This window comes from Microcaecilia unicolor, chromosome 6, assembly GCF_901765095.1.
Source record: "Microcaecilia unicolor chromosome 6, aMicUni1.1, whole genome shotgun sequence".
Taxonomy (NCBI): Eukaryota; Metazoa; Chordata; class Amphibia; order Gymnophiona; family Siphonopidae; genus Microcaecilia; species Microcaecilia unicolor.
Genome location: NC_044036.1, coordinates 271889862 through 271908265, shown reverse-complemented (window position 1 = coordinate 271908265; position 18404 = coordinate 271889862). Strand labels below are relative to the sequence as shown.

At 39.2% G+C, this 18404-nt stretch overlaps 1 protein-coding gene across 3 annotated transcripts in view; it reads right to left on the bottom strand.

The window, feature by feature from the left end:
- Nucleotides 1-18404, bottom strand: part of PBX3 (PBX homeobox 3) — a 411372-nt gene that overhangs the window by 62092 nt on the left and 330876 nt on the right. For all 3 annotated transcript variants that reach the window (XM_030207424.1, XM_030207425.1, XM_030207426.1), the window contains 2 exons: nucleotides 10612-10802; nucleotides 5504-5639 (listed from right to left, as the gene is read on the bottom strand). In XM_030207424.1, coding sequence (XP_030063284.1) covers nucleotides 5504-5639; nucleotides 10612-10802 — 327 coding nt within the window. The remainder of the gene's footprint in view (nucleotides 1-5503; nucleotides 5640-10611; nucleotides 10803-18404) is intronic.

Below are 18404 nucleotides of genomic sequence, written 5' to 3'. Positions count from 1 at the left end.
TCAGAAATTTAAAAGTTGACTTAAAATTTACTTTTTCACTTAGGCTTTTCCACAAGTATGGTCCAGTCTCTCATTCTAAGATGGTGCTGCGCTAATTGGCTGCAGCATTCTACCTTGTGTTTTTGCTACCCTCCCCTTTATTCCTTATATGATTGAAAAATATATTGTAATTACATTTTCTATCCTTTTTGTATTTTCCTCTTGTGCATCGCTTACCCTTTCTTTAAAACTATAACTTTTTGGACCTATTTCTATGATTTGCGCTATATCCAAATAAATTGAATCATGACTCAGACTTCCGTCATACAACCTGCATTTTCTTGTAAAAGGCAAGGAATCTGTTTTCACTGAATACATGGTGAAGCTGTGAATACTCCGGCCTGCTATTTTAAAAGATTTAACTGGGTAGAAGAGGCTCTGCTCAATTAAGTTGTGCTGACCAGGTAATCCATGGATTTTCAGTGGCACACAATCAGATAATGTAGAAAAAACGACAGATCAGCAGGAGTCAATAAGAACGTTGCTTTATTAAAATCACATAAAAGACCCAACATTTGTTTTACAGCTCATTTGAGGAGAAGAGCTGTGTTTTGTGGCACTTTTAATTGACATCTGTGTGTATACATATGTGGATGAAACTGAGGGCCCAGTTTACTAATGGGCGCTAGCATTTTTAGTGTATGCACAAAATTAGCGTGCGCTATGTAGGTGCCCATAGGAATATTGTGGGTGCCTTTGCAGTTAGCGCCCACAATAGGGCCCTGAATATCTGTATCCATATGTTTTGTTGGCCCCTCTGGCAGCCTGTTAGTAGGGTAAAAAGTGGCCACGTTAGGTGTTTTATGTGATTTTAATAAACCAACATTCTTATCCACTCCTGGTGATCTGCTGTTGTTTCTACATTTCTAGACTATCTGATTACCTCTGTTTTTTGTTCAACACAACCAGGTAGTACCACTGAAAATCCAGGGAGTCCACCACAGTACAGTGCCAGAGCGGTATGGGGTCAGAATCTTGGAGGAACCAGGATTTACCCAATTCATAGTGATTTTCAGTCTACTAATGGGGCATGTGCTCAGATAGTCAGGATAACAAAAAGGCTGTTTTAACTTTATCTGGCCAAATATCTGGGCATTGGTCTGAATACTGGCCAGCATCCAGATACCTTCTTGTGGTCATATATGACCCAGATATTCAATGGAGATGTCCATATTAGGCGTGGCCTTAAACATCTGGGTTTGATTCTGCGTGCTGCAGTCAGCGCTGTAAAAATCATTGATTGTTTCAGGTAGAATATCAGGCCCTTTATAGCTAAGACATTCTTCTAGTATGAAAGACTACATCTCTTTGGTTGTATATATGACTACCAATGATGCTGTGGAAGATGTCCATCTGAAAAAAAATGTTAAACATTGATATTCCATACAGAAAACATGCTATAGTTTATTGATGTGGAACATGCACTCCCTGTTGTGAGTGAGAGGTAATTTTAGGACAATATCTGTGAAAAAGCACATAAAGCTGTTTTATGTGCTCTTTCATAGACATTGTCCTAAAATTACCTCTCACTCACAACTGCAAAGAAAATCAAGTTAAGTATTCATCCTAATAAATAGTCTTCCTTTTATGCATTCCTTGAAAAGCAGTATATATGATTTTATGCAGGGATATCCAGACTGAAAACATTAATCTCCCCTCTGCAACTAAAAGCTGCTGGAGGCCGAATCCACTCTCTCCATGAAACAAGAGAAGCAAAAGCAGCAACACGTACAACACTGGAAGCAGAGTAATGTACGAAATAAAGCAGAACTCTTAGTTATTAAATGCTAGACTTCAAAATGATCAATTGCATATTTCCAGTGAAAAGCATCATATTCAGCTATCAACTATAGTCACAGGGATAGATTCTGCAGCAAATGTTAAATTCTTGTGGTAGAGGTTATGGCATTATACTGCATAAAAGTGAATACATACTAAAGTAATTGTCAACATTTGCTTTTCTTTTGGAACATGTAAGTGATAGAGGGAGAGAAGACATGTTAACTTTCCCCAAATTTGTTTGTCCTGTGTATGTAAAAAAAAATTTAAAAATAAAAAACCATGAGCAGAGGAAACAATTCTTAGTTTTGCCACAGGAAACACTTGCCCTAGGAGCAACATTTTTAAATGTGTGATCCAATTGAAAGAAGCTTCTTTTGTTTTTTTGTTTTGTATCCAGCACAATTGAAATGTTTCATACAGAGCTGTACATTAGCGACACCAGTATCTGAATAGGTTATCCAAATTATTAGGGAAGTTGTAATTTTGTTATAGATGGGGTTTAGTGGTCGGACTTACTTAATTATCTCTCTATATACAACGCACCTCCAACGTTCTGAAGCCTCCACAACTCCCAACATTCGAACTGCATGGTGGTGAAACCCGAAATTCGCCCATGAGTGTTTGCCACGCCCCCAGCGTCAAACGTCATGATGTAGAGGGCTGACAAATAACACTCAACCAATAAAAACCAGCACCACACAGTTGCTGCGCAACGTCAAAACAAAGTAAAAAGGACCAATCATGAAGCAGACCAGGCAGAGCCACCCCCACCAGAGTCGCAACACCCACTGCTCCACCATCCCCCAAACAGGTCGCCGCCGCTCAACCCCCCCCCCCCAAACAAAGCAAGAACAGTTCCCTGCTACCCTTTCACCCATGGGAGCAACAGAACGACTGCTACTGCGGCGCACGCACGCGCTCCTCCCCCTCAGCTCCCAGAACAACCTTCCATCCACTCGGAAGCAGCGCCTCCAATTTCGGAGACGAACCTTGCGTACCCTCCCTCGAGCGCTTCACGAAAGTCGGCGGTGGTTGCTGCCGCTAGTGCAGGTGGAGGGAAGGAGGAATTCCCCAACCGCCTACCTCAGGGAAGGAACGAAGGAGGCGGAACGAGAATCAAGAAATGTGCCTTCGTAAAAAGTTAATAATTAGAAGAAAAATGAAAGTGAACTTTCAAGGTTTGAGGAACGAAACTATGGAATACTTTGCCAGTGAATATAAAAAATAGCGACAGCACATCATTATAAGTGGGAGCTAAATACCTTACTATTTCAAAACGCATTAGGAGATTAAGCTTTTCTTCAATGGTTGAAGTTGCAAGGGGGGCAGGAAAGAAAAATGAGAAGGGAAGACAGGGGGGAGGGGGACGGAGGCCGGGAGACGGATGGGGGGGGCCCCTGCCGCACAATCACACTTTCACACACACACTCATTCTCATTCTCACACAGTCTCACTCTGTCACACACACATGCACATTCACTCTGACTCTCTCTCACACACACATACACACTACGAAGAAAACCTTGCTAGCGCCCGTTTCATTGGTCTCAGAAACGGGCCTTCTTTACTAGTGATTATATAATATATAATACCAGCACTGTGTAATTCTTATCTGATAAGATATGATGCTGGTATGGTTGGCAGCTACATTTTGTGGGGGAAATATCCTTTAAACAGCTGAGCGGCAAAACATGATGTCATGTCGGACAGTCAATTCCCCTTGGAAACATGCTATTTAAGTGTGATATGAAGGGTTTTTTTTAATATAAAGTATAGCCACTTAGTGATGAAAGTTGGGGAAAGAAAATAAAATGGAAACCTAACAAAAGTAAAATAAAACTTCCAAGAAGACCAGTGATGACAGGAGAATGACGGCTAATACTGCAAAGTGCCCCACATCTCCGGTGGACTGAGGCCTTCTAAACTAAAAGAATAAGTTGTAGATAGCACAAGCCTTATTATAAGGTATATGGATTATTATCAAAAAGTTACATGGATATTATATGCCTCGCTGTTTGCCAAACTTAGTGGCAGAAGGAGGTTGGAGCCACATGGAGTGACTAGAACTAACAGAAACGTGTGGGGGTTTCTTTTATTTGGGGGGGGGGGGTGATGAATAACCCTATAGAAACAACAAAGTGCTCAAATCAGAACAAAAAATCATTTAAAAAGAGGAGAAAAAGATCTCAATTACCTTACCCTTATCATTAAGCATTATTGAGTGTAACACTCAATCATCCAGAAAGAAACCTCCTCTTATTTAGGTTTCTCCAATGGCTGTGTTGGTAACGGTGCCAATAGTAGAGCCTGAGGCCATTAATAGTTAACAAAATACCCACTGGCCCTTTTCTATTACATATATAATGATTTAAACTATTGATAAGCAAAAGGTCACTTGAACCATCTTATCTGTCACTTGTATAAGTTGATTGTTTAAATTTAGAAGCTTCATCTTGGGTTACACTTATTTTCATGTGAGCCTGTAATACTCAGAAACACTGTAAAATGTTGGCAGGTAGTAGGAAGAATATGTTACACTCTTGGGTACCTCGTTTAACCTTATAGCATCATACTCTATCAGCCAGCAGCTATTGTGTGGCAATAGCAAGTCGCAAATTTTATATATAGCCTCATATATACTGAAATTAAATTACCTATTACTCGATTCTTTGGCATACAGATTTCACTGCTTTCTAAGCATTACACAATCCCATTGATTATTGCCCCTTTTCAAGGAAAGTTGGCTTCCCGTATTCTTGTATTTTTCAGAGAAGTTATAAAGCAACTACAGACTGCAAAGTCTAGTCTAGAAGCAAAAAAAGTTGATCCGTCAGAAGTAACCACTCAAAGGCAATATTGCTCTCAGGCTTCAGTTAATATAGGGATCCTTTTACTAAGCTGCAGTAAAAACTGGCCTTAGCATGCTCTTATTTGGGTCTTTCCTACACGCTAAGGCCATTTTTATCACAGCCATAAAAATGTCTTTTCTCTATTTTCTCCATTAATGGCCATGCGCTAATGTTGTAATTAGTGAGCAGCCATTTAAAAAAATTACCATGACAGCACTTATCACCACCTATGCTGTGGGTGCGAAGGGCTCTATGGTATCCGTATGCTAACCAGTTAGTGCACAGTAATGTAGATTTACTACCTGGTTAGCTCAGGAATGCCCACACTTCACTCCAGATATGTAAAATAATACAAAAAATTATTTAACGTGCAATTAGCCCATGCACATTCACATAGCAAAAGGACCCCATAGTCTGCTATTGGCCTTTATGGTCATAGTTATATTTTTATTATTGATTGGATTTACCATACTGTGTTTCATATCAACATCAAATACTCAATTGAATAATAGATTATATACTGGAAAAATATTTTAGGGGGGAAATAGAGTGGCAAATTGTACTAATGAACTTGATTTCTATAGTCCAATTACCTTCAAAATGAGGGGGATCAGATTAATACAATATGAAAGACATAGAGTCCATGAATTAATAGCCTGATTTGCTCTGCATTTCATGTGATCCAAAGAAATTCCTCCTCCCACTCAGGAAGAGATCAGGATCATTTCTCCGTGCAGGAAGTGGTAGGGAAGACTTACCAGGCCCAGGCACAAAGAAGAGACAGAAATGTTCCACACACCATTGCCCCTTAAAGATTCTTAGCATGAGCTTACTTGTGATACTGTGATACTGCATTTCTTTGCCAGCTCTTCTTTGGCTTCTTCACTAGGGTAGGGGTTGCTGAGGTGTGAGTAAAAATACTCATTCAAGATTTCTGTGGCCTGTTTGCTGAAGTTGCGTCTTTTTCGCCTGAAAGAATAAAAACATTCAACTATTACGAACAGATGAAAAACATCATCATTAAGAATTTTTTCCTTTCTTTTTGCCCATTTGTTAACCCTACTCCATTTTGGTCCAGCTGAACTGAAACCAGTCATCTAGACTACAGCCCCAGAAGCCTTTATTTACCAGAACCCAGAAATTCTCCCCTATTTTTTGTATTTCCTCTCACCCTGCCTGCCTGCCAGCTCAGCCTAGCCATTGTAGCAAAACTCTTGCTCAGAGGCTACAAATCATGTTTTTTTTTTCCAGAAGCTAACATGGACCATAAATCTGGTCACTAGCAATAGTTTGAACTTTCTTCCCAGGGGCTCTGAGCAGTACCTCTTCACATCCCTGTCTAGCCTGTAGAGAGAAAGTTCTCACATGGGAATCAAACTCAGGTCTTTCACATGGAAGTGTACGTCCCTGAGCCACCAGATCTCCCCTCCCCTTTGATGACATTAAGAATAGGTCTTGTCTAAAATATTTATTTATTTATGATTCATTTCTACCCCACATTTTCCCACAAATGCAGGCTCAATGTGGCTTACATGAATTATAAAAGAAGAAACGTACAATACATGGATGATTACAGAAGAAGACTGAGGTAACATGAACCACAATAACAATGTCTAAACAGCAGTGTTACTGATGGAGTAAGTTTTTTCAAAGAGGAATGTTTTCAGCAACTTCTTGAAGAGATGGTGATCAGCTTGCGATTTTAAGAACAAGGGTAAAGCATCCCAATTCTTCGGGCTGGAGTAGTGGAAAGACGAGGCAAAAAGAAGCTTGTATTTGACACCCCTACAAGATGGGTAATGTAGTTGGAGATAGGAGCATAAAGATTTTCAATAATTGTACACTGGAAATGATGTGCATATCTGATTAAACCAGTCACTCCTGCCCCAGCTGGATGCCTATTTTAAAATAGTGTTAGTGGGACTGAGACTGGCATCATTCTGTTGTACAGAGGTATAACATTTTTTAAAAATACCTCCACAGAACAGAATGGTGCCATTTTGAAATAGGAACCTAGTAGGGAATTGCTCCCGCCCCACTTGGATTTCAGCAAACCCACAGATAGAGTGGATTTCTGCAGGCAGGCTCACAGAAAAGTAAAGTTTTTAATTTTAGCAGCACTTGGGTGATGAACAGGTCTGGAACAGTTTGTGTGTGTTTCATTTTAAATTAAGAAAATTAAATAAATGAACAACTAAACTGAAAAAGAAAAAAATGTAGTACAAACCTCTACTGCTTGCTAGGTTTGAATTACATTACTTATAGTAATTCATTTTTATACATGAGGAAAACAACTTTCAACCAACAATGTTACCTGGGTAAAACTGGTAGAAAATTGCCACCTGCCCTGCAGTTAAATGTATATGTTCTATAATCTGTGCTTTTTTATTTTGATTACTTATTGAATTTATTTACTGTTATTTTAGAATTGATAATTGGGAACTAAAATAGTGAAGGAATTCAAACAGGTGTGGGATCAACACAGAGGATCTCTATATAGCAAGAAGAAACAATAGTACAGTACAGTCTTGATTATCCGATCTTCACTAATCTGGACATCTGGCATATCTGACAGACCCCCGCCCAGTGATGTCATCTAATTTCTTTCAATTAAAAATCTTTGTTTTAGAACAATTTTTGAATATCAGGAACTCTATTGCCTTTGTTTATGCATTGTTTGAGGGGTTTATGCAGTGTTTTCAGTATTATCCATTGTTTACTTATCCGACAATGGGTAAATCAGATAATTGAGACTGTACTGCAATAGAGTATTTCTACGCACAGCAGAACTTACAACTTTCACACTTCAAAAAAAATGTTGCATACGGGGGGTAACCTGCATGGAGCAGCAGGCATAACCCTGAACAAAGTACAGAGACAACTCTAACCCACCTTACTGGACAGACTAGATAGATCATATTGGTCTTTATCTGCCATCTGTTATTACTGGATTGTATTTATTTTTCTTATTCCTTGTTACACCTAGGCTTGGACACCTTGTGAAAAGCTATACGTAAAATTTAAATGGTGTCTCTCTATAGTTCTTTAATAACTGTTGCCTTGATTTCACTCCAGGGTTAACTAAGCCTTCTGCCTCTACCTTTATAAAGCGCTGTGGCCTAACAAAAAAAAATTATATGAAGCCAAACGTCTTTCCCTTACTCCAGCAAGAAATGTTATGAACAAATGTGCGCAATGCAAAATACTGTACTGAGCATATGTCTCTTCCAAAATGAAGCAAGTGCTACCTGCAATTTTATAGAAACTTGCAATTGTCCTTAATCAAACTGATCTATTTCATACCTCTTCTATTATAAAGAAAATGGGAGTGTGGGTTTATTGAACAAGACAGTGTAACCAGAAGTGCCAGGAATAAACAAGAGAGCTGTACATTTAACAGAACATTGCTGCTTTTCAGTTTTGGCATGTTTTGCTCCCTCTCTCAGGTCCAGGGACTCACAAACAAAATTACATTACAGAATAAATACAGAAACGTTTGTGCATCTAAACATGTGCAACAGTATATAAGAGTCTGGCCTTAATTTATTTTCTCCTTCTTTTTCTAAAGAAAAAAAACCAGCCTGCATATTACCTGTTTCCTTGAAAGTTTCATTCCCCTTAGGGTTTGTTGCAATCAAAATGTCTATGCCTTAGGCCAATGTGTAGCAAAGCATTGATCCCAAGCTGCTTTGTCTCATCAGTATCACAGCCTTACTAACTACGCCATATCCTGTAGCACACAAGCTCCCTCCCCAGAGCACTATTTATCTGATTACACTGCTCCTGCTCATTTCCTCTGGTTTGCTTTCTTTTATTTTGAAGAGATTACTTTAAAATGTACATCTTGCTAAGCTTAGCTTTTGCATAGCTGCTTCTTCTGTAAAGATTTCCCGCACAGTGGGTTACAATTACTGTAATTTTTCTTGCCTACCAATCGCTTTCCTACATCACTGCATGCAAACTAGCTAGCGCACAGATAATGCAGAAGCCCTTCCCTCCTACAGAATAGGTGGCAGTAAGTAATATAGTAACATTGTAGATGACAGCAGATTATCCTGTACAGTTCATCCAGTTGGCCCAACAAGATAAACTCATAGCATAAGGTATGAGGAGATACCACATATATATATATTTGATCTTGATTTGTCCTTTCCACTTTCAGGGCAAAGACCGTAGAAGTCTGACCTGCACTAGCTTTATTCTCCAACTACTGAAGCTGTCATCGAAGCCTACTCCAGTCCATCCAAACCTCTCCAGGCACAATCGGACACAGACCATAGAAGTCTGCCCAGCATTGACTTTGCTTCTCAATTATTGGTGTTGCCATCTAATCACTGCTAAGCTTGTTTGGTTCCACGCTTTCCATACAGAATTCCTTTGTGTTTATCCCACACATTTATGAATTCTGTTACTGTTTTCATCTCCACCACCTCCCATAGGAGGGCATTCCAGGCATCTATCACCCTTTCCATGAAAAATTATTTCTTGTTATTGTTCCTGAGTTCCCCCCCCCCCCCCCCCCCCCCCCCCCATGCAAAATTCATGCCTTCTAGTTCTACCACTTTCCCTCCTCTGGGAAAAGGTTATTTGTATCTTAATGCATTCCAAATATTTGAATGTCTGTATCATATCACCCCTACCTATCCTTTCCTCCAGGGTGTGCATCTTCAGATCCTCAAGCCCCTCGTCATACATCTTGTGGCACAAACCCCATGCCATTTGCATTGCTTTTCTCTTAACTGCTTCAAGTCTTTTTATGTCCTTAGCATGATGTGGCCTCCAAAACTGAACCCAATACTCCAAGTGAGACCTCACCAATGACTTGTACAGGGGCATCAACACCTCCTTTCTTCTGCTGGTTATACCCCTCTCTATGCAGTCTAGCATCCTTCTGGCCATAGCCACTGCCTTGTTTCGTCACCTTGAGATTGTCAGACACCATCATCCCAAGGCACCTCTCCTGAGTTGTGCTTATCTCTCTCCTCCTATCTTGTATATCGCCTTTGGATTTCTACACCCCAAGTGAATCACTCTGAACTTCTTCGCATTACATTTTAACTGCCAGACCTTTGAACATTCTTCTAATTTTTGGAGATCTCTTCTCATGGTTTCTACTCCCTCTGAGGTAACCATTCTATTGGCTATCTTTGTGTGCTCCCATAGTAATTTTAAAAAAAATGGCTATGTGCTAATTAGCCATAAATGAAATAAATAGAAGAATCTGGGGTTTTATGGCTGTGGTCAAAATGGCTTTAGTGTGTGAGAAAGACCCATTTGATGGCATGCAAAGGCCAGTTTTTACCGCACTTTCTAAAAGGACCTCTATGTTACTTATTCTGTGGTGTTCCTGTTAAAAAATATCTGCTTTGGGGCTGATTCTGACAAGTCACTGCCATGGAGAATATCTGGGTTTGATTCTCAAGCCTGACCTCTGCTCTTGAGCTACCAATAGTAACATAGTAAATAATAGTAGCAAAATACCATCTGAGCTACCCAGTCTGCGCAGTTACATCATGTCTAGATTGCAACTGCTATGGCTGCATCCCAGAGACCAGTCCCAAAGCGTGGCTATCTGCAAGATTGATCTTTAACCAGGGCAATCTTCATCTTCCTCCATTCACAAAATGTTTTGATGTGTTGTTAATGAACCAAATGTGCCTTAACAAACCAAATACACCCTAAGGAATAACATCACACATCTAAAACCGTTTTTAACTGCAGCATAGCCTTCCCAAGCCTTTTATACACAATGCCTGTTAAATGCAGGTAGCACATTCACTTTTCATAATTCCAAATACTTTCATCATACTGCATATAAAGGTCAGCACTTGCTACAGGCCGCTGGTGCAGAACCCTTTTTTTTATTATTATTTTAGAATATCACTTCTGGAATTGCTAGTTATTTAGAAAATACTGTCATGAAACAATTCCTAAGTCATACCTGGCATCAAGAAACCTTGATCTTAAAATCATTACTGCTTCACAAGTGCTTTGTTTTAGCTGCATCTGAATAGAACTGAATTTTCGATGGATGATTCCAACCATTCTTTCAATCTCCTTTGGAGATATGGGACGTGTTCGACTTTGTTCTCGAAGAAGGTTCATCACATGTGTGGTGAACTCATTACATGCCTAGAAAAAAACAAAAGTCAAAAAATACATATATTCATTTTTTTTTTACTATTCTATCAAAGTATTGAATAACATCTGCAATAATGGAACACCCAAGGATTGAATTTAGCTTACAAGCAACAGAACACAGCAAAGGAGTAATTTGAGAAATGATTTTTTTTTCTGTGCACAGTCTGTATCTTATAGAATTACTCACCCTGCCCCTCCCCTGTATAAAAATACAGAGATGACAAAAAACATGTACTTTTATGCAACTGAGGTGTCAGAGTGATCTGGGGCGGAGTTTGGGTGGAGCATGAGAGGAGTTGCAATATACAAGTATTATTTATAAAATATGTGCATACATTTCAACCAGCTCTGAGGAAAGTGTAAATGCACATAAATTTATTTATCATGTAATTTCTATAGATGTTGTGCTATTATATAAAGATACACAGGCACTTATGCGTCTTTCATAAAATAGGCTCAAAATAGACACTTTACCTTCCTAACCAGGTGTCTAGCTCCTGTAAAGCATTCAATTCACTTACACACATATAAAGGGGCCCTTTTACTAAGCTGTGTTAGGTGCTAATGCACATCTAACACAGCAAAACTGGTCTACCTTAGAACATACAAAAGCGTTCTGTGTTAGTTTTGCCTTCTGTGCTCGCAAAGCATGAGGTATATTTTTTCTTTGGGTGGGGTATGTCAGGGGCAGAGAATGGGTGTAGATGAACTGACAGTAGCACACTAACAGGTTAGCATGTCCATAATGTGGGAGCCCATAGCTCCTCCAAAATAACACACGGCCAGAAATAAAACAAATAGGAAATAAACCCTTTTTGACGTCCATGCTAGAATTGGGCTTAGTTTGCAGGAAAGGCCTGTGTAAGGACGAACTAAGCTCATTTCTTAGCGCAGCTCAGTAAAAGGGTCCCAAAGTAAATTAGTTAGTGATAATAATTCCATAAACGTGTGTTAAACTAGATATTTAGTCATTTGAAAAAGTACAAATAATAATGAAAGATAAAAAATTGTTCAATAGCATTGATCAGCTGTACAGTTCCCATTTGATATCTATAACAAAACCAATGTTTAGTGTATCTGACCAATGTCCACATAGAGTCAAACCTTTTAATGATATCTTCATTGTATGTAGCAACCAATAAAATTTATGGCATGCATCTTACAGAGTACAGAGCAGTCTAATTCCTAAACAATATTCTTTTGAAGGAAAGATGTGCCCTATGCAGTATTTCAGAGGTACCCTTTATGAGCTACAATACAATCATGCATGTCCTTGGAGAGTCACATTTTATCCACAAAGCTTGGGCCCACATGACTAGATAAGACTATTCCGACATCTAGTGATTGCAAAATAATACGAATATTTCTTTATTTATAAACAGTACGCTCACAATATTGCTCCATGCAGTGTACAAAAGACAAAACACACCAAGCTCAAAAAAACAAGAAAATTAATATATCGTAAACACAATACTGCTGCCCAGTTCTCCTCTCAGCCCTGCCATCTCCCTCATACACGCAATGAAAAATCTGGGTTTTAAGAATATGTCTAGATTGCTCTAGAGTTTAAGATCATCATCTGCTCATTTTACTAAGTTGGTGCTTCTTAATACAGTCCAATATTCCACAATAAAATCAGATTACTGGAGATGGCCTGATGATTCAGTGGTAATGCTGTACATGGTCATACATCACCACCAACTGTAAAATCCCAGGGGAGAGACAATCAATATAAATAAAAACAAATTCAAAAATAGTGAATCCCAGTACACTGGAAATATAGGGAAATCCAGAGAGTTACACAATCCTGTGGCACTAAAGAGACCTTGATTGAAAAAGGGACAAAAGGGAGAATTCAGTATAGGCTGCTCCCACAGCTGAGCTTGAATTTTCAGTGAGTTTAGCTGAAACGACGACTCACTTGAAAGCTCTATACATCATTTGTACTCCTTATTTTGTGACCCTTTAATTTTTATTTCGTTTTTTATATGTAAAACACATACTGAACACTATGCATATAGTTGAATCCAAACAGAAGTGTGAAAACTTCAATAGAGATCCATATACACCCTTCCCCAATTCCGTTGATTGAAAAACTAATAAAAAACAATAAAAAAATGTGTCCATAGAAAATTCCTTAAAAGATCCGTTGCCAATGCAGCACTGGCATCCCTGAGGAAGAAATTTTGTATGTACATGATCATACAGTAAATCTAGCTTCCTCTTCTAAGCCTGGCTCCTCATCCTCACTGGGAGTGTTGTGAAAGCATCGTTCACAGCCCCTGTGGGTAGGAAAAGTTTCATTTATTCCATAAAGGGCAATTTCTACTGACCAGATTCAGGGTACATGGGCACTGGCTGGACCAGCAGGTAAGATGGGGACACACAGTTGAAAAGGAGGAATAATCTTCAGGCAGTTGACAGCAAAGACTACTAGTAGTAGTATTATAACTCAGTCGATGTATTATTTGACTGAGCTGAAAGCCAACAAACACAGGAAAAACTAAGGAGCCCCTTTACTAAAGTGCAGTAAGTTTTTGCACTTAATGTACTTTAACATAAAAAAATAACTCACAAAAATTGTAAAGGCAGTGTGCTGATAATTGGGGGATATGCCCAGTATGTCCTCTACAGTCACCACACTGAAATGTATCTTACTGCACATTAACACTGGTTGCAGTTAACACAGATGCATTTAATGCCTCCTCTTGAGAGACAGTAAGTGCACCTGTGCCAACTGCGCAAATGCCAGCACATGCTAAGTACCATGTGCTAACTACAGACTGCAGTCCATGCCCATTCTTCACCCATAACCCTAGTTCCTGCCCCTAACAGAGCACTGTCTTGCCATTGGTAAATTCACACACTATTTCACTCGATAACTGCTCGACATGCTTTAGTAAAGGAGCCCCTAAATATTACCAATAAATTAAACATTATATTAGAATATTATGGTAAGATAAGTACTTGGGTTATTTACTGTTGATTAGTAACTGGGTCTCATTGCATAAAAATGGGACCTGTGCTAAAACAGCATTAGTTAGTGGTAAAATAACATATCTTAATGGTAGCCCACATTGATAATTATGTCCCTTAATGTATTTACTTTATTTTTCTGTTCTCATTATATGTTATAGGCTCAGTTTTTAGTTTTGATTTGTGCAGTCATATAGCACACTTGAAACACCTAAAAAGATACAGAGAAGTTAGCTAGCCAGAACTGCAGGTGGCATAGAGAGAGACAGGTTAGTTCTAAGTGAAGAAAGTGAAAGAGAGAAGGATTGAAGGCTTTTGGAAGCTGTAGGCTTAGGAAACCAAAACCTAAAGCCAGGTAGAAGTGGGACTGCCTGAAGGAAGTCCCACTGGACTGGAAACTATAATCATGGAAGGACATAGTTGGTCAGCAGTTGATGGCAGGTAAAAATACGTGATTGCTGGTTGAAGGCAACAAAAATGATAGGATTACGTAAGAGAAACAGACTTTCAAAGAAACCACCATCAAAGTATCAGAAAAGCTTCTGGGGAAGCAGTGGCCAGGGCTACTTCCTATGTGGGGATATCCATGTATGCAGGTTGGGTGAGTTTCTACTGAGCCAGCATGTCTTTCATTTGTCTTTTGTAAATGTCTGGAATGCCTTGCTCTGGCAGGGAATGGAAATGTGCTCTCACCTGTAAAAAAACAGGCTCTGTATGAGAGGGCCCTATGTAAATAAGATTTTTTTTCACATGCATAAAATAGATGAACAAGGCCCAAAGATTGTTCTGTTAGTTGGTATCTACTATATACAAACAACAGCCTAAACTTCAGATTCCATTCTCTCCATGCAGTAACTGTGTATACACAGAAGTGATTTTATGTAATAAATGGAGCAGATATAAACTGAAAGTCAATAGAGAAAACGAGTAATCTCATATTTCAAGAACACGAATCATCCAATGAACATTCTAAGGTTCTAGCCAGAACCCTACAACATCTAATTTGTCATGTCCCACTGTATTTAGTATTATATCATTTCATATGGGACTTGAGTTAATCATAGTAGATGAAGGCAGAAAAAGACAAATTGGCCTATCCAGTCTGCCCAATTATTCCAATGCACCCTGAAGATATATCCTTGCTGACAGCTATAGACTGACTGCTAGTAAGACCGCTCCTTATCTAGAACAGTTTATCTTTTTCCTCTGTATTGAAACATAGAAAACAATGACAGATAAAGACCACACAGCCAATCCAGTCTGCTATTCATACCAACCACTAAGATCTACAATTGTTACTCTCCCTCAGAGATCCTCTACGCTTCTTGTCTTTCTTCCAAAATACATATATCTGTTTAGATCGTTAAGTCTGAACCCATTTATCCTTTGTGACGAAGACCAATGATCATTTAGAAGTCACCACCTGAACTGACTCCATCTTGCTTTTATGTTTTTGAAGATGCACACTTCTGAATTGTACACAGTACTCTAAGGGGGTCTTTTACAAAGTGGCGGTAAGCCCAACGCAGACTTACCAAACGCTAAATCTGAACTACCGCCAGCCCAATGCAGCCACTGGCGGTAGTTCCGGGTAGAGCGCATGCCATTTCCAGCACTCTAGAATTTATTTTTCCTAGTGTGGTGGTAACCCAGTGGTATTGGGTATCACCGCACGCTGCCCAGTTACCACTGGGTTACCATGAGAGCCTTTACTACCACCTCAATGGATGGGTGGCAGTAAGTGCTCTCCACCACACGGCCACGGGTTAAGAGTTATCTTGCAGCATGGCCATTTTGGGGGGGCATTTTACTGGCTGCAGTAAAAAGAGCCTAGCGTGTGGGAAAAACAGCCCCCACTTTCTACCTATTTGGGCCCCTTAAAGATCAGATATGACATCCTCAGCTCCTGCTCTCCTGTTGTGCACAGAAGTATTTTATCCCCTATACTCTATTGCTCCCTTTGGTTTCTGCAGTCCAAATGCATGACCCTGCTTTTTTTTTTTCATCATTACATCTTAGCTTCCAAATTCTAGACCATTCTTCAATCTATTCTGCTATCTTGGGTAGATAGCATAGAAAAGCTCCCACTTAATTCACTTCCAGCACCCATGTCTTCCCATGTTTCACCACAAAGCTGTGTAATCTAAATAATCAATAATAGCATGATTGTTGCTTGAACATCTCGTCTCCATTATCCTCTAAATTGCCTGTCAGCCATATCTGATTATTTAAGTGTCCATGTTTCCACTGGGACCTCTATCTATGGGGTCCTTTTACCAAGGTGCAGGAAAAAGGGCCCTGCGCTAGAGGCGGGGACTGTTTTTCCAACGAACCAGGGCCCTTTTTACCGCAGCGGGTAAAAAAGCCCCCAGCACACATGGCCATGTGATGAGAGAGCTCTCACCACATGGCCAAGCCTCAGAGAGCCCTTACCATCACCCACTGAGGTGGTGATAAGGGCTCCCGCGCTAACCGGGCAGCGCGCAATGATCCCCAATTACCACTGGGCTATCACCATGTAAGCCATTTCTGGGGGTTTTCATTTTCCACCGGAAATGGTGCACGCTCAGGGCGGGATGATTGCTGGTGGCCACGTTGGGCCATTGGTAGTCCGGGAAGAGAGAGTGGTAAGACTGCGTTGGGCTTACCGCCGCTCTATAAAAGGGTCCCTATGTACTTGTAACCTGCCAACACTGGCCAGCTGCTTGCTTGCTTGTCTGTTCTGCTAGTATTTTTGTATTTCATATTACCCGTTTTGACATTCAGTCTGGCAGTCCTAACATTTGTTGAATCACTTTAAGCGTGTGCTGTTATGCTTCACTTTTTTTGCAATGAACATCCTCTGTGCTTATCCCATGCTTTCCTGATCTATTACCATTTTAGCCTTCACCAGTGGCTCCAGCAACACATTCCATGCACCTACCATCCTTTCCATTAAAAAATATGCCTGCCCAACATTGCTCCCAAGTCTAGCCTCTTAAAGTCTTATATTATAAGCCTTTGACCTAGAACATTCTTTCCATGGTGGCCTTTTGAATTTTTAGTATCTTTCAGGTACCTGAATGTTCTCATCTCACCATCTCTCCTGTCCTCTAAGGTACACATATTTAGAGACCTAAGTAAATGTAACTGAGTTATAATATGTATTACAAGCTCATAGATTCCATATTAATTTATTCAACATGATGCACATTGACAGGCAGCTATAAATAAATCAGTAGGTACTGATGTTAAGTGAACAATGAAGATATGCATATACTTTAGTCATTCATTTATTTATTTCATTTAGCTGATGCTGTTACCTTACAGCCTACAGTGGCTTACAGCATAAATAATCAATCAAAGATAGTCATAAAACAGCGATGCACATTACAAAATCAGGACAGTCATTTTGGTTCCAGAAAGGTAAATGTTCTGAAACAATTTTCAACAATAATAGTCTTAGTTACATAAAGTGAAAAGATTTTACTTTTGCACTTATAACACAGTCAGCTGCTGAATACCATATTCATCAAATGGCAATGACAGCATAATGCCTTAAAAAAGATTTTAAAACATCTCTATTATCTGTGCATAGGTACAATTCTCTTGTTTTATGTAATACAAACATTAAGGAGGTAATTTAAAAAAACATTTCTTCTGCGTGTAAAGTACTTTCTACATATAGAAAATGGCTCATATAAAATTATGTGAATGAATATGTGCATGCAGGTATGTGTGATGACCAAAGCTTGTGCCCTTTGTGCAGTCTTCACATAGGTCTTCCCAGGGCAGTGTTTGGGTAGAGTTATGAAGTATGAACATACGCACACACAATTGCACCTACCTTAGAGCAGCTGTAATTGTGCGAGAGAATTTATGCGCCACTGGGGGTTATTCTGTAAGCCTATTTTATAAAGGCACACACATGTCTTTTATAGGCCTTTATAAAATTAGGCATGTTTTACTACTTTTTTATACAAGTCTTGTTATAAAATTATCCCTCCACACACACAAACACATTTGTATCTTTTCTTATATTTTCTTACCTGCCCTTGTAAAGTAAGCTTTCATTCTAAAGCAATTGAGAATTAAAGGGTTAAAGGTAAAATTTTTGCACACAAAAACTCATAATTTATTTCGTGTAACATTAGCTGAATGTCTCACAACTTATTAAGTGAAGCCATCTATGAACACAAATGCTGATTAGCAATTTGGCATCAACCCAACATTTGCAGAATTCACATAGCTTTTCTTTAAACCAGTACTTCATACATGATTAATTAGAACATCTCATTTATGTAGTGTGCACTTTAGCTCATTACTCTAAGTAAAATTCGTTAAGTATTTACATTTAGATAATTAAAATCTGGGTACACCCTTAAGAAAGATGCATACACTTCCTGCAAAGAGATTCTGCTCCTTATACTGCTGAATGTAAATTACAGCCTAATTTACATCATCTTCTTCTCTATCAGTTCTGAATCCATAGTGGCCTTTGTCTGTGTTTTCATCGCTTGTCATGTGAAAAGGTATGCATGCTTATTTCATATAAAGTGATCATGTTATTTAGCTTTAAACCAATATAAGTTTTTCTTCCTCTCAGATGACTACTGTTGTAAAAGGCTGATGATACAA